Genomic DNA, 13,642 nt, shown 5'->3' with positions numbered 1-13,642 from the left:
AAAAAAAATGACAGAGAATTTACTTAGTTGGCACCCAGAACTACTCTTCAGGGTCCTCCATGGTTGCTGAAGGTTGCATTTTCCTTTTGTTGTTTAGTGCAGGGCCTGCCAGGCTCTAGAAGGTCCTGTGGGCTAAGAAATCTGTAGGAAGACAGGCCTACCTTGACCTGAGCAGCTAGGCTGTTGATTCCAGCGATTCTGTCCATGGTCTGGAGATCTTTAGTTTAGATGAAAGGCAGTTTCGCCCAATGGTCAGTGCTTGGCAGTTGCAGCGAATTGTAGATGGACATTGGTCTGTGCCCTTCTGTCTTCTGTCTTCTTTGGAGCAAATAGAGTGCTGCTGCTAGGAGTCAGCCTGTCTCTTTTTGTTATGAAAAGTTTTTTAATAATTAAATATTTAAATGCCATATTTCCTAGATCTCTGAGCAGTTGAGGGCTGTTTATCAGGTATAACTACAGTATAGAATATGCCTGGAAGGCTGGGTCTGAGCTTGACTGTACTGGCTCTTAACAGGTAAGATTTACACTCATAAAAAGACAGGAAGAAGAAAAAACTGCTTGCAATATAAGGTTAATGGCAGAACTAACAATAGTAGAGAATAGCTTAATATACTTTAAATGAGGGTTGAATTGGGGGCTGGACAGATGGCTCAGAGGTTAAGAGCATTGCCTGCTCTTCTAAAGGTCCTGAGTTCAATTCCCAGCAACCACATGGTGGCTCACAACCATCTGTAATGAGGTCTGGTGCCCTCTTCTGGCCTGCAGACATACACACAGACAGAATATTGTATACATAATAAATAAATAAATATTTTAAAAAATGAGGGTTGAATTAAATATAAAGCATTTTTTGTAAGAGGCTTAAAAGTACATACCAGTTTAAAATGTGAACTTATTGTTTTTGTAGTCTAAGATGGCATGCAATGAACAATTATAACATTAAGCATGGGTACATTTAAGTTACATGTATGATGACACACAGAGCGAGTGAACAAGAATTGGGCAAAGTGGATGCTCTTGGTGGGCCCTACCAAAAGCATGCCACTGCACAAAACATATGCAACAGAATAAACAAGAGGAATTTAGTGAAGAAAAAAAAAAGTAAACCAGGGGACAAGGCAGGACATACTTCAGTAAAGATGGCAGAACTTGGTCACCTGACCTGGCTCTCAGCCAAGATGGCAGCAAAGTCACCTGACCCCAGTCAAAATGGCAGCAGCCACATGTTGTATGGAAAAGCCACTCAGTTAAGATGGCGGTGAAGTCACTTTACCTCAATTAAGATGGTGGTAAGGTCACACGACCTCAGTCAAAATAGCAGCAGTCACATGCTGCATGAAAAAGCCACAATTTTTGAGCTGCTGGGATTTTTAAGCTTAATAAGAGAGACCTAGAGGTGTGATCTGCCCTGTCACTGAGCCACCATGCCACAAGCCACAGAGGGCAGCAAAAGGCTGGAATTGAAAAAAGCCGCCTCGTGGATCCAACCAATCTTGTTGGCAGCAGTAACCATGGCAGGGTCCACTTGCCTGTGTGCTGACAGTAGTTAGAAAGCTCCCATAAAAGTGGAGCTGATGGGACACGGGTGGAATGAGGATAAGAGCTAAGGCCTGGGGTTTTGGAGCCTCTAAAAGGGCATCTCAGGGGGGGCAGACATGGATGGCTTGCTACTCACAGCTGGAAACCCGTGAAACGGCAACACCACAAGGCCTATAACAGGACCTCTCCCCCTATAGGTGGGGTGCAAATTGGCACAAACACCACAGGACCAGTGGCCGGGCATCCCCTGACCCCAGGTGGGGTGCTATGCTCTGGCTGGATCCGGTCGGGGTGACTCAGAAGCCAGAGAGGCCAGAGGCTGCTCCTAGTGGCCTTTTACAACGAGGAGAAAAAGAAAAAGAAATGGAGAAATAATCTGAGGGACCCTGGGCCCCCAGTCGAATGCACCGCATAGATGTGTGCAGTGCTAGCAGGGGCTGACTGACCCTGGGTCAGTCCAAACACAATTTTAGCTGAATGAGGGAAACTCACCAATCGAAGTAGACATATGGAACACGTGGTTGTTGTGGAGAAAATACCTGGTTCTGGATCCCGACCCTCCGGGCTGGGAGTCTCAGCACCAATGTATTGGGTTTGCTGCAAGTCCCCAGCAGCTTGCTGCTGGTTCTGAAAGCAGCCAGTATTGAGCAGGGGCGGCACATGAGACCATGCGGCAGGTCTCCAGGTCCCCATGTGCGGCGGGCGAGAGATGGATAGGCACACCATGCACAGTGAGGTTGGATATTTATTCAGGGAGTTATGAACTCACTCTGTAGACCAGGCTGGCCTTGAACTCGCAGAAATCTGCCTGCCTCTGCCTCCCAAGTGCTCGGATTAAAGGCATATGCCACCAAGGCCTGGCTTTCTTTTCTTTTTTTTCCTTTTTTGAGACATGGTTTCTTTATGTCAACAGCCCTGGCTGTCCTGATACTCAATCTGAAGCTGAAGACCAGGTTGGCCTTGAATTCAGAGATCTGCCTGCCTCTTAATTAGGGTCTCTATTGCTGCAAAGAGACATCAAGATTCTGGAAACTCTTTTTTTTTAATATTTATTTATTATGTATACAATATTCTGTCTGTGTGTATGCCTGCAGGCCAGAAGAGGGCACCAGACCTCATTACAGATGGTTGTGAGCCACCATGTGGTTGCTGGGAATTGAACTCAGGACCTTTGGAAGAGCAGGCAATGCTCTTAACCTCTGAGCCATCTCTCCAGCCCGATTCTGGTAACTCTTAAAAAGGAAAACATTTAATTGGGCTGGTTTACATTTTAAAGGTTTAGTCCATTACCATCATGTTGGACACTGCAGCATGCACGCAGACATGGTGCTGGAGAAGACACTGGGAGTTCTATATCTTGTTCATTCTTGATCTGCAGGCAACAGAAGTATCTGGGACACTGGGCATGGCTTGAGCATATAGGAGACCTTAAAGCCCACCCCACATTACACATTTCCTCTAACAAGGCCACACCTGCCCATTTAAAGGCCATACCTAATAGTGCCCACTTCCCATGAGCTCAAGCAGACCAATTCCACTCAAACTATCACAGAAACCCTGTCTTTTTTTTTTTTCGTTTTTTTCGTTTTGGGTTTTTTTATTTTTTTTTAATTGATATTTATTGAGCTCTACATTTTTTTCTGCTCCCCTCCCTGCCTCTCCTCTCCCTCCTTCATCCCTCCCCGAAGGTCCCCATGCTCCCAGTTTACTCAGGAGATCTTGTCTTTTTCTACTGTCTACTTCCCATGTAGATTATATCTATGTAAGTCTCTCTTAGTGTCAGCATTGTTGTCTAAGTTCTCTGGGATTGTGGCAGAAACCCTGTCTTAAAAAAAAATCACAGAAGAAGCACAGTTGGGTCTAATGGTACATGTCCTTAATCCCAGAATTTGAGAGGCAGAAGCAGGTGGATCAGGGCCAGCCTGGTCTACACAGTGAGTTCCAGAACAGCCAGAGCTAGAGTGAGGCCCTGCCTCAAAACAAACAAACAAACAAACAAAGAATCTGTGGTCTGTTCAGCCAAGGCTGAGACCTGTCACACTGGAGTGAAGCCTTTGCTGTCCTAGGACAACTGATGCTGGTCATCTGGAGCTGAGAACTAAGCCAGGAGACCGGCACCATTACAGTGACACTCGTCAACCTGGAAGGCTTTTCTGTGCTCCAGAGGCAGCCAATCTGATCCGTCGCGCTGGCAGCTGAATTTGCTTGGTCATGTCAAGAGTGTTCCAGGTGGCATGAAGGAAGAGCAGCTGAAGCCTGGTGCTGGGAGCGGTCAGGAGAGGCCATCGGAGAAGGTCCAGCCCTGTGGCAGCAGAGCACCCACATTTGGAGAGACTGGTACCACGGGATGACTACCAAGGACAGCAGCAGCAGCTGTGGAGTGGAGCCTGCTGGAGCCTGCTGGAGCCTGGGCTTCAGACAGGAAGGCACGCTGGTGAAATGGGGCCCATGGGACATGACTGAGTGCCAGGCCAGCACCAAGGGTCTCTCACGCTGTTCGACTTTATTCTGATTTAATTAACTGCCCTGGTTCTTACTTCATGGAACAAGAAAGTATTTAACAAGAAAGTAGTTTTTGATTTTACAAGGGCCCACAGCTGAGAGACTTTGAAATTTTAAAGAAATTCCAAAGTTTTGGACTTAGGAGTTTCAAAGAGATTTTTGATGTTTTAGAGAAACTCATTTCAAAGAAACTGGACTTTGAAAGTGTTTGAATTTGTGAAGACGGTGGGTCTATTAAAAGTTAAAATGTTTTATATTGTTATTAATAGTAACATGTTGTCTTGGAGACAAATGAAAAACACAAAGTTCTGGGTGGCTACTGATGTGCCTGCATGTCACTTTGATAAGGGGTCAATGTGCTGCTCAGTTTGATATCAGCTGGACACAAGCTGGAGTCATTTTAGAAGAGAGAACCGTGGAGGAAATGTCACCAGCAGAGTGGCCTTTGTGCAAGCCTGAAGCTCATTTTCTTTTCTTTCTTTCTTTTTTTTTTTTTTTTTTTTTTGCTTTTTCGAGACAGGGTTTCTCTGTGGCTTTGGAGCCTGTCCTGGAACTAGCTCTTGTAGACCAGGCTGGTCTCCAACTCACAGAGATCCGCCAGCCTCTTGCCTCCCGAGTGCTGGGATTAAAGGCGTGCGCCACCATCGCCTGGCTTGAAGCTCATTTTCTTGACTGATGATTGATGTGGGAGGGCACAGTCCGTGGTGGGCGGTAAGATCCTGGGGTCTATGAGAAAGCAGGCTGAGCAAGCCAGTAAGCAGCACCCCTCCATGGCCTCTGAATCAGCTGCTGCCTCCAGGTTCCAGCCCTGCTTGGGTTCCTGTCTTGATTTCCTTTGATTATGGAGAGTGTCTCATCGCAGCAGTAGAAACCCAAGACCCTGGGAGTCCCAACTCGCCACCATAGCATCTTTCCAGGTCTGCACCTTTATAACGACCTCTCCTAGCTTATCCCTGGGTAAAGTTTTTTTCTGTCACCTTGACTAGTCTTGCTAGGAATTTAAATTTTTTTCATTCCATTTATTAATAGTGCGTGCATGTGGTGTGAGACCTTGTGTGACGTCCTGTCCACATGGTGTGCAGAAATCAGTCCGTGAGGCTCAGCCTTTCTTCCACCATATGGATTCCAGGGATGAAACTTGGCTCACTAGCCCTGTAAGACTTTAAGACAATTCTGAATCCTCTCAGCCTCTGTGCCATAGTGCTTCCCCTCCTCCCCTGGGAACCAAGGATCTAACAGCTACACATGCACGTACTCAGTTCCTGAACAATTACCCATACACGTATGTTTTGATTCAGTCCCCTGGGAAACGGGGTCAAAATGACCTCTTACCTCATCTGATCTGGCAACAGCTCTCCAGTCAATTATTGGTAATAGCCCTTTCGAATAAGCCAATCAGAATAGTCAAAGAACAACCCCCCTTGTTTCTGTGGCCTTCTCCTTTAAAAGTAGACTGTACCAGCTATTCGAGGTCCCTCGGCTTCCTGAATGCTGGGGGACCCTGTCATGACAGAATTAATAAAATCCTCATGCTTTTGCATCGGCTGTGGTGTGTGAGGTGGTCTCTGGGGGCGACTCCTCCTCGGTGTTTGGACGCTAGAGTCCAACAGGACAGTAGCAACCACTTTTGCCTACTAATCCATCATAACAGCCTTTTAAAATTATTTTTTTCTTTCATTTTTTTGTTTTTTGTTTTTGTTTGTTTGTTTTAATTTTTTGAGACAGGGTTTCTGTGTAGCCCTGGCTGTCCTGGAACTCAGGGAACCTCCTGCCTCTGCCTCTGGAATGCTGGGATTAAAGGCTTGTCACCTACCAACAGCCTTTTTTTGTTTTTGTTTGGTTTTCCGAGACAGGGTTTCTCAGTAGTTAAGGAGCCTGTCCTGGAACTCTCTCTGTAGACCTGGCTGGCCTTGAACTCACAGAGATCCCCATCACCACCCGCCTTTGCCTCTTGAGTGCTGGGATTAAAGGCTTGTGCCACCATCTCCTGGCCTTGTTTTGTTTTTTTAAGAGGGTCCCAACAACTAGTGGTGGATCTCTGTGAGTTCAAGGCCAACCTGGTCTACGGTGTGAGTTCCAGGACAGCCTAGGCTAGAGAAATCCTGTCTTGAAAAACCAATAAATAAATAAATGAATAAAACAAAAGATGGTTTCACTCTGTAGTTCAGGCTGTCCTGGAACTCAGTCTGTTTCTGCATCCTCTCCAATGCTGGAATTAAAAGTGTGCACCATTATGCCTGGCATGTGATTGTTGTTTTTTTTGTTTGTTTGTTTTGTCTTTTTTTTTTTTTTCTTGAGACGGGGGTCTCGGCTGTACAGTCAGAGCTACACAGAGAACCCTGTCTCAGAAAATAAAATAAAATAAAAAACAGAGACAGGGTCTCTCTTGTCTTGGTCAGTGTGTAGCCCAGGTGTCTGGGTAGATTCGGTTATTTTACAAGTGTTTTGTCCATATGTACAACCTGTGTATAGTGCCCAAGAGTGCCCTAAGAGGCCACTGGGTCTCCTGGGACTGGAGTTGTCTCTCGTTCTGAGCAGCCATGAGGGTACTGGGACCAAACCGAGGTCCTCTGGAGGAACAGCGATCGTTCTGAACCACGGTGCTCTCTCCAGCCCAGAACCAGCTTCTTTTCCTTGGTACTTGTATTTGCTACTTTTCTGCTGACCTGATAAATACCACTACCAAGACAACTCGCAGAAGGAGGGCTTTATTTGAGCTCATGGTTCCAGAGGTAGACTCCAGGATGGTGGGGCTGGAGGCAGCTTGTGTGGCGGCCAGAACTACAACAGAGCCAAGAGCAAACTGGGCATGCAAGCATCTGAACTCTGGGAGCCTGCGGCCAGTAGCATACTTCCTCCTGAACCTCCCAAGTAATGGCACCATCTGCAGGCCCTGTGCCATCGCCCGTGGGGCCATGCTCCCTGAAGTCACCATAGTGGTCACAAGCTGCCCTCTAGTGTAGACTGTCAGGCACATTTTAGGATTGAAGGCGAAACTAAGTAAAATGTATCGTAGACTTCAGAGTGGATGAGAGGGCTGTACAGAAACGCACAGCTAAGTTTCCTATTTCTCTATCTGTTGTTCCTTCAAATAGCCGGGGAGCCGTGAGGCAGCCAACGACTAGGCACGGGGCTCAGAACCTAGCCCAGCACTCTCCCAGGAAGCCTTGCCCAGCCCCTCACTGGGGATTTCTAGGCAAGCACTCTTAGCCCTGGTGCCAGGCCTCTGATTGAACCAAGGCATGTGCCGTCAGGAGCCCCTGGATCTAATTACTGTCCCTTACGCTCACCTCTTCTCTAACTGCAACAACATCGTGGCACTAGGTCTTGCCTGAGGGCTCAAGTTGAGCTTTGACCCCCAGATGCCACCATGCCGTTTGGTTTTGCCACTTGTTGGTGTGTCTTGGGCGGAAACTTCCTGCTTAGACCACTACCAAAGTAGTGGGTTGAGGGAGGGAACCGTCTTCCCTGCAGTGTGCAGACTGTAGCCAGTGAGGCTGACAAGCAGTGGCAGGATGACTGTGTTTGGGGAAGGGGTGGGGACAGGAGAGAATCTCTTTTGGTGCCCAAGTGTGTGTGCAACTTCCTGCCACTGAGGAAACAGTACAAACCAGCCCTTGCTTCTCTTTTCTTCACTCTGCTCTCAGGGCTGACAGGGAGCCCCCGATCCTGTGGCCTCCGCCAGCTTTCCCAGCCCCACATGGGAAGAGAGATGCCATGGACCGTTCTGCTGTTTGCATCTGGTGAGTCTGAAGTTTGCCCTCCCCCACCCGCCCTGCGGGTCAGAAAGCACAGTGGGACTATCCTCTCTAGTTGTTAGATGAGTTAGATCCCCTCAGAGCTAGCCTGGAGCCCGGGAGACTGCCTGACTGCCAGTCTGGGCCTTCTCATCCCCTCGGAGCCAAGTTTTATAGAAATAGCATCCCACCAGCACTGCCACTGTCCCTGACTCAGCCCCCCTGGCTCCAGAACCGTGGCACTCAGAGTAAGGGACTTGGGCTGTCAGGGGAGGTTAGCTCAGGCGTTCCTGTGGAGTTAACACAGGGTGGGGCTCCTGCCAGGGATGTATGTGTTTGTTTCTTTGTTTAAAGAGGGGCTGATGAGATGCTCAGGGGGTAAAGGCACTTGTTGCCGCCCTGATGACCTGGGTTTGATCCTGGTATTCACAGAGTGGAAGGAGAGAACCAACTCCTACGAGCTGTCCTCTGATTCACACACACACACACACACACACACACACACACACACACACACGCAGCACACACAAATTCATACACACACGCAGCACACACAAATTCATACACACACGCAGCACACACAAATTCATACACACACACGAAATGAATGAATACATTTAATTAAAAAAAAAAAAAACAAGGACTGGAGAGTAGACTCAGCAGTTAGCAGCACTGGCTGCTTTTCCAAAGAACCTGGTTTCAATTCCCAGCACCCACATGTCAGAACACAACTTTCTGTAACTCAGGTCCAAAGGGATTTGACACCCTTTTCTGGCCTCCACAGGGCCCAGGTACCCACATTTTACCCAGACATACATGCAGACAAATTACTCATACACAGAAAGTAAATTTAAAGAAGACAAAATGGATTGCCTCTGACTCTCTCTCTGGTCAGGAAGTTGTGACAGCTAGGCAAGAGATTGATTGGTCCCTTCAGAGGCTGCTTCCTACAGAAGACCCACTCCAACCCCTCCCCCAGCCCCAAGCAGTAAGGTGGATTCTTCCACCCTCCTGTCTATCTCTCCTTTACCCACCCTTTACCAACCAACATGAACTCGCCTCTTGGATTTTCTTTTTCTTTTCTGTTCTTGTGGATGAATCCAGGGCCTCAAATATGCTTGACAGAAGCACTGAGCCACACCCCAGCCCCTCACTGGGGGATTCTAGGCAGGGGCTCTACCACTGAGTCCCACCCCAGCCCCTCACTGGGGGATTCTAGGCAGGGGCTCTACCACTGAGCCACACACACCCTCAGCTCATCTGTGTGCCCCATCCACCTTCTGGCCTTCTTCCCACAGCATTTCCTCAGGCTGGAAGGTTCTTCCTCAATCTTTGCTGCTGTCCTTCTCCACTAGCAAGGCTCGGATTATATGTCACCTCTTCTGGGAAACCCTCTGAGGTCATCCCAGTTCACAAGTAGCCTTCTCCATTGCCCAGAGCTCCTCCTGCCCTTTCCTCAGGTCAGCACTTCTGTTTATTTCCTTTCTGCCCTCATTTGATTTTCTGTGGATCGGGGATTTGCCTGATTGCATGTTTGGGCAACTAGCTGTATGCCTGGTGCCTGTGGAGGCCAGAAGAGGGCGACAAATCCCTTTGGACCCGAGTTGCAGACTGAATTGTGAGCTGCCATGTGGGTGCTGGGAATCACACCCACGTCCTCTGGAAGGGTAGCAGTGCTCTTAACCACTGCGCCCTCTCTCCAGCCCCAGCTTCTGTTTGTTTCTATAGTCCACTGCCTTGTCCCTATCAACTACAGAAGGGACTGATACGTAGTATTGTTGACTGAGCATCATTGTATTGTTTATAATAATTACTGCCACTGTCAATAAAGTGACTTAAAAAACATTGACACATGAGTGCCATTGTAAGCAGTGTTCCAGGTAACAGTGGTGAGTGTCCTGTTACAAACATCAAGTGCAGATCAACAGAAGGTTCGAATAGTCTGATCCCAGGCACACACATGCATGTGGACTCTGCATATATGCATGCATATAGAGTAGGTGATCTGGTCCCAAGAACACAGCCAGCTTAAGCTATCTTTCTTCATTACAGGCTCCTTGGCTCTTCCTGCACCATCCATCTTCCTGGCTCCCCCCTACCCAAGCAGCCAAGATGATCCCCTCTACATCTCGTGCACAGCCCCAGAGGACTTTCTAGGGGCCAATTTCACCCTGTTTCGAGGGGAAGAGGCAGTCCAGCTCCTGCAGGCCCCCTCAGATCAGCCTGGTGTAACATTCAATGTGACTGGTGGAGGCAGTGAGCCTGCTGGGGGGAACTTCCGCTGTCAGTATGTTGTGATGGGCGAGCACAGCCAGCCCCAGCTGTCGGGCCTGAGCCAGTCGGTGCAGGTCTCCTTCCCAGGTAAGACTCCATGCAGAACCCCAGCCATGCTGCCGTCGCCCTCCCTGGTCGCTTTGGTGCAATACGTAAATCTGAAGGAAGAGAAGCATCCACCTGAGACACACCCTGAACTTCGAGCAGGGAAATGGTGTGCAAAGGCTAGAACTTGCCTCTATGTGTTGGTGGGAAATCCCAGGAAGCAGCTCAGTTATCAAGGAAAAGCATGCGGAGTATGGCAGGGAGTGGTGGGCACAGCAGACTTCAGCTCTTCATCTGACTGAGCTGGAGCCCTGCAGACCTCATATCTGTGTTCTTTCCCTGAGATGGGGTGGGTTTGTGTTGTAATATGAGCGGCGGGGCTGCGTCCCCGGCACCCGGCAGCCCACATGGCTAGCTTATGCCCCGAAATAATTACACGGAAACTGTATTCTTTTAAATACTGCTTGGCCCATTAGTTTCAGCCTCTTAACCCATTTCTAATCATCTATGTAGCACCACGAGGTGTGCTTACCAGGAAAGATTCTAGCCTATGTCCATCCTGGCTCGGAGCTTCATCGTTTGTGCCTCAGAGAGCAGAGCTATCACGTCTGCCCGGAAGAAGGGAGCATGGCGTCTCTGAGCTCACTTCCTCTTCCTCCCAGCATTCTGTTCTGTTTACTCCTCCCACCTATGTTTTAACCTATCAGGGCCAAGCAGTTTCTTTATTTCTTAACCAATGAAATCAACAGATTGATATATGACACTCCCACATCAGGTTTGCTCTGTGGGTCTGGAGTCCCAGGTATGGGCTTAGGGGGAGCTGAGTGGAAGGTGGTGTGTGAGACAAACACAGAAGGCTCGGCATGTGCTGGGGGCACCCTTAGATTCCACATGGTGTCAGAGAGAAGCAACTCCAAAACTAACCTCTGATCTCCACTCCACACACATGCTAGTGTGCATACACTGCCTTCCCATGCTCAAAAGGATAATAACTGAAATGCAATTAACACAATTATTTTTAAAGAGCAAGGCCAGGCATGTGGCACAGGCAGATCTCTGTGAATTTGAGGTCAGCCTGATCTACAGAGCAAGTTCCAGAACAGCCAAGGCTATTCAAACCCTGCCTCAAAAATTTGGCAAAACAAAACAAACATACAACAACAACAACAACAACAAAACACCATTCAATATAGCTTCAGTAGCAAGATGTGAGGGTAAGGCAAGGGGATTTGTTCAAATTTGAGGCCAGCCTAGGCTATATAGGAAGTATGATTTTAGCATGGCATACATAACAAGGTTCAGGCAATCATAGCTATGGAGCAAGACCTGGTTTCAAAAACACCACATGGGGGGACTGGAGAGATGAGATGGCTCTGCATTTTGGAGCACTGGCTGCTCTTTCAGAAGGCCTGGTTCAGTTCCTACAACCACTTTAACTCCAACCCAAGGAGACCTACTGCCCTCTTCTGGCACCCACAGGCACTGCACACAAGTGGTACAGAGATATTCATGCATGCAAAACACCCAAACATAAAAAATAAATAACCAATTAATTAGACAACAACAACAACAACTCGGGAGCCAGGCTTGGTGCTTACACACTCTAGTGCCAGCACTCAGAAGGTAGAGGCAAGTTCAAAGCCAGCCTGGTCTAAATAGAGTTCCAGGCAAGCCAGGGGTACATAGTGAGGGCTTGTCTCAAAACAGACTTGTCAGGGGAGGTGGCTACATTGCTAGAGCACTTGCCAGGCATTCTCAAAGCCCCGGGTTTCATCCCCAGCACAGGCCCGTGTCTGTCATCCTAGTAGATGCAAGAGAATCAGGAGTTCAAGGTCATCCTTTGTCATATAGCAAGTTTGAGGGCTGCTTGGGGCACACCAGTTCCTATTGGAAAAAGGAAAGAAATGAAAAAGAAATTGTATTCACCCACAAAAGGGCTTTGTTGGTTCACTGAAAGCAGTTCACTGTGTGAATTCAGACATGGCTAGAATTTTAAAAAAAAAAATGAATTACATAGAAAGAGCCTGTCTCAAACAAACACCAAGATGGCAGGAACCCCACGTCACCTTGCCCTCCTTCCCCGATTATTTTAAGGGCCTTTCCCTTCATGGTGGCATAGCCTGCGTGGCAGCTCCAGACACGCATCTTGGTGCTCCAGTGCCAATACAGAGAAATGAGCCTTTCAAACAGCTCTTGTGAAATCCGCAGTCATCTGTTTATGTGTGTGAGCATTTTGTCAGCATTATGGAAGGTGCATCACATGTGCGCAATGCCCAAAGCGGTCAGAAAACTTTTTTTTTAATACATTTTTTTATTGATATTTATTGAGCTCTACATTTTTCTCTGCTCACCTCCCTGCCTCTCCCCTTCCCCTTTCAGTCCTCCCCCAAGGTCCCCATGCTCCCAATTTACTCAGGAGATCTTGTCTTTTTCTATGGTCTACTCCCCATGTAGATTAGATATATGTAAGTCTCTCTTAGTGTCCTCATTGTTGTCTAAGTTCTCTGGGATTGTGGTTTGTAGGCTGGTTTTCTTTGCTTTATGTTTAAAAACCACCTATGAGTGAGTACATGTGATAATTGTCTCTCTGTGTCTGGGTTACCTCACTCAAAATGTTTTCTAGGTCCATCCATTTTCCTGCAAAATTCAAGCTGTTGTTAATTTTTTCGGCTATGTAGTACTCCATTGTGTAAATGTACCACATTTTCCTTATCTATTCTTCAATCGAGGGGTATTTAGGTTGTTTCCAGGTTCTGGCTATGACAAACAAAGCTGTTATGAACATAGTTGAGCACATGTCCTTGCGGCATGATTGAGCATCCTTTGGCTATATACCCAAAGTGGTATTACTGGGTCTTGAGGAAGGTTGTTTCCTAATTTTCTGAGAAATCACCACACTGACATCCAGAGGGGTTGTACCAGCTTGCATTCCCACCAGCAATGCAGAAGTGTTCCCTTTTCCCCATAGCCTCTCCAGCATAAGTTGTCATCAGTGTTTTTGATTTTGGCCATTCTTACAGGTGTAAGATGAAATCTCAGTGTTGTTTTGATTTGCATTTCTCTGGTGACTAAGGATGTTGAACATTTCCTTAAGTGTCTTTCAGCCATTTTAGATTCCTCTGTTTAGAGTTCTCTGTTTAGGTCTGTACTCCATTTTTTTTTATTGGATTATGTGATCTTTTGAAATTATTTATTTATTTATTATGTATACCATATTCTGTGTATATGCCTGCAGGCCAGAAGAAGGCACCAGGCCCCATTATAGATGGTTGTGAGCTACCATGTGGTTGCTGGGAATTGAACTCAGGACCTTTGGAAGAGCAGGCAATGCTCTTAACCTCTGAGCCATCTCTCCAGCCCCCTTATGTGATCTTTTGGTGTCCATTTTCTTGAGTTCTTTGTATATTTTGGAGATCAGACCTCCAAGTGAAGATCTTTTCCCATTCTGTAGGCTGTCGTTTTATCTCTTTGACTGTGTCATTTGCTTTACAGAAGCTTTTCAGCTTCAGGAGGTCCCATTTATTAATTGTTTCTCTCAGTGTCTG

The 13,642-nt window shown here is 47.3% G+C and overlaps 1 protein-coding gene across 2 annotated transcripts in view; it reads left to right on the top strand.

The window, feature by feature from the left end:
- The first annotated feature begins 7,616 nt into the window (after positions 1-7,616).
- Positions 7,617-13,642, top strand: part of CUNH19orf38 (chromosome unknown C19orf38 homolog) — an 18,021-nt gene continuing 11,995 nt past the window's right edge. The window contains exons 1-2 of one of the 2 annotated variants that reach the window (XM_050125437.1): positions 7,617-7,784; positions 9,831-10,139. In XM_050125437.1, the coding sequence (XP_049981394.1) occupies positions 7,742-7,784; positions 9,831-10,139 (352 nt within the window). In that variant the 5' untranslated portion in view covers positions 7,617-7,741. The remainder of the gene's footprint in view (positions 7,785-9,830; positions 10,140-13,642) is intronic. The other variant, XM_050125436.1, reaches the window with a different exon arrangement.

Source organism: Alexandromys fortis, unplaced genomic scaffold, assembly GCF_014885135.2.
Source record: "Alexandromys fortis isolate MF-2015 unplaced genomic scaffold, M_Fortis_MF-2015_v1.1 scaffold_242, whole genome shotgun sequence".
Lineage (NCBI taxonomy): Eukaryota > Metazoa > Chordata > Mammalia > Rodentia > Cricetidae > Alexandromys > Alexandromys fortis.
This window is presented reverse-complemented; position numbering and strand designations above follow the sequence as displayed.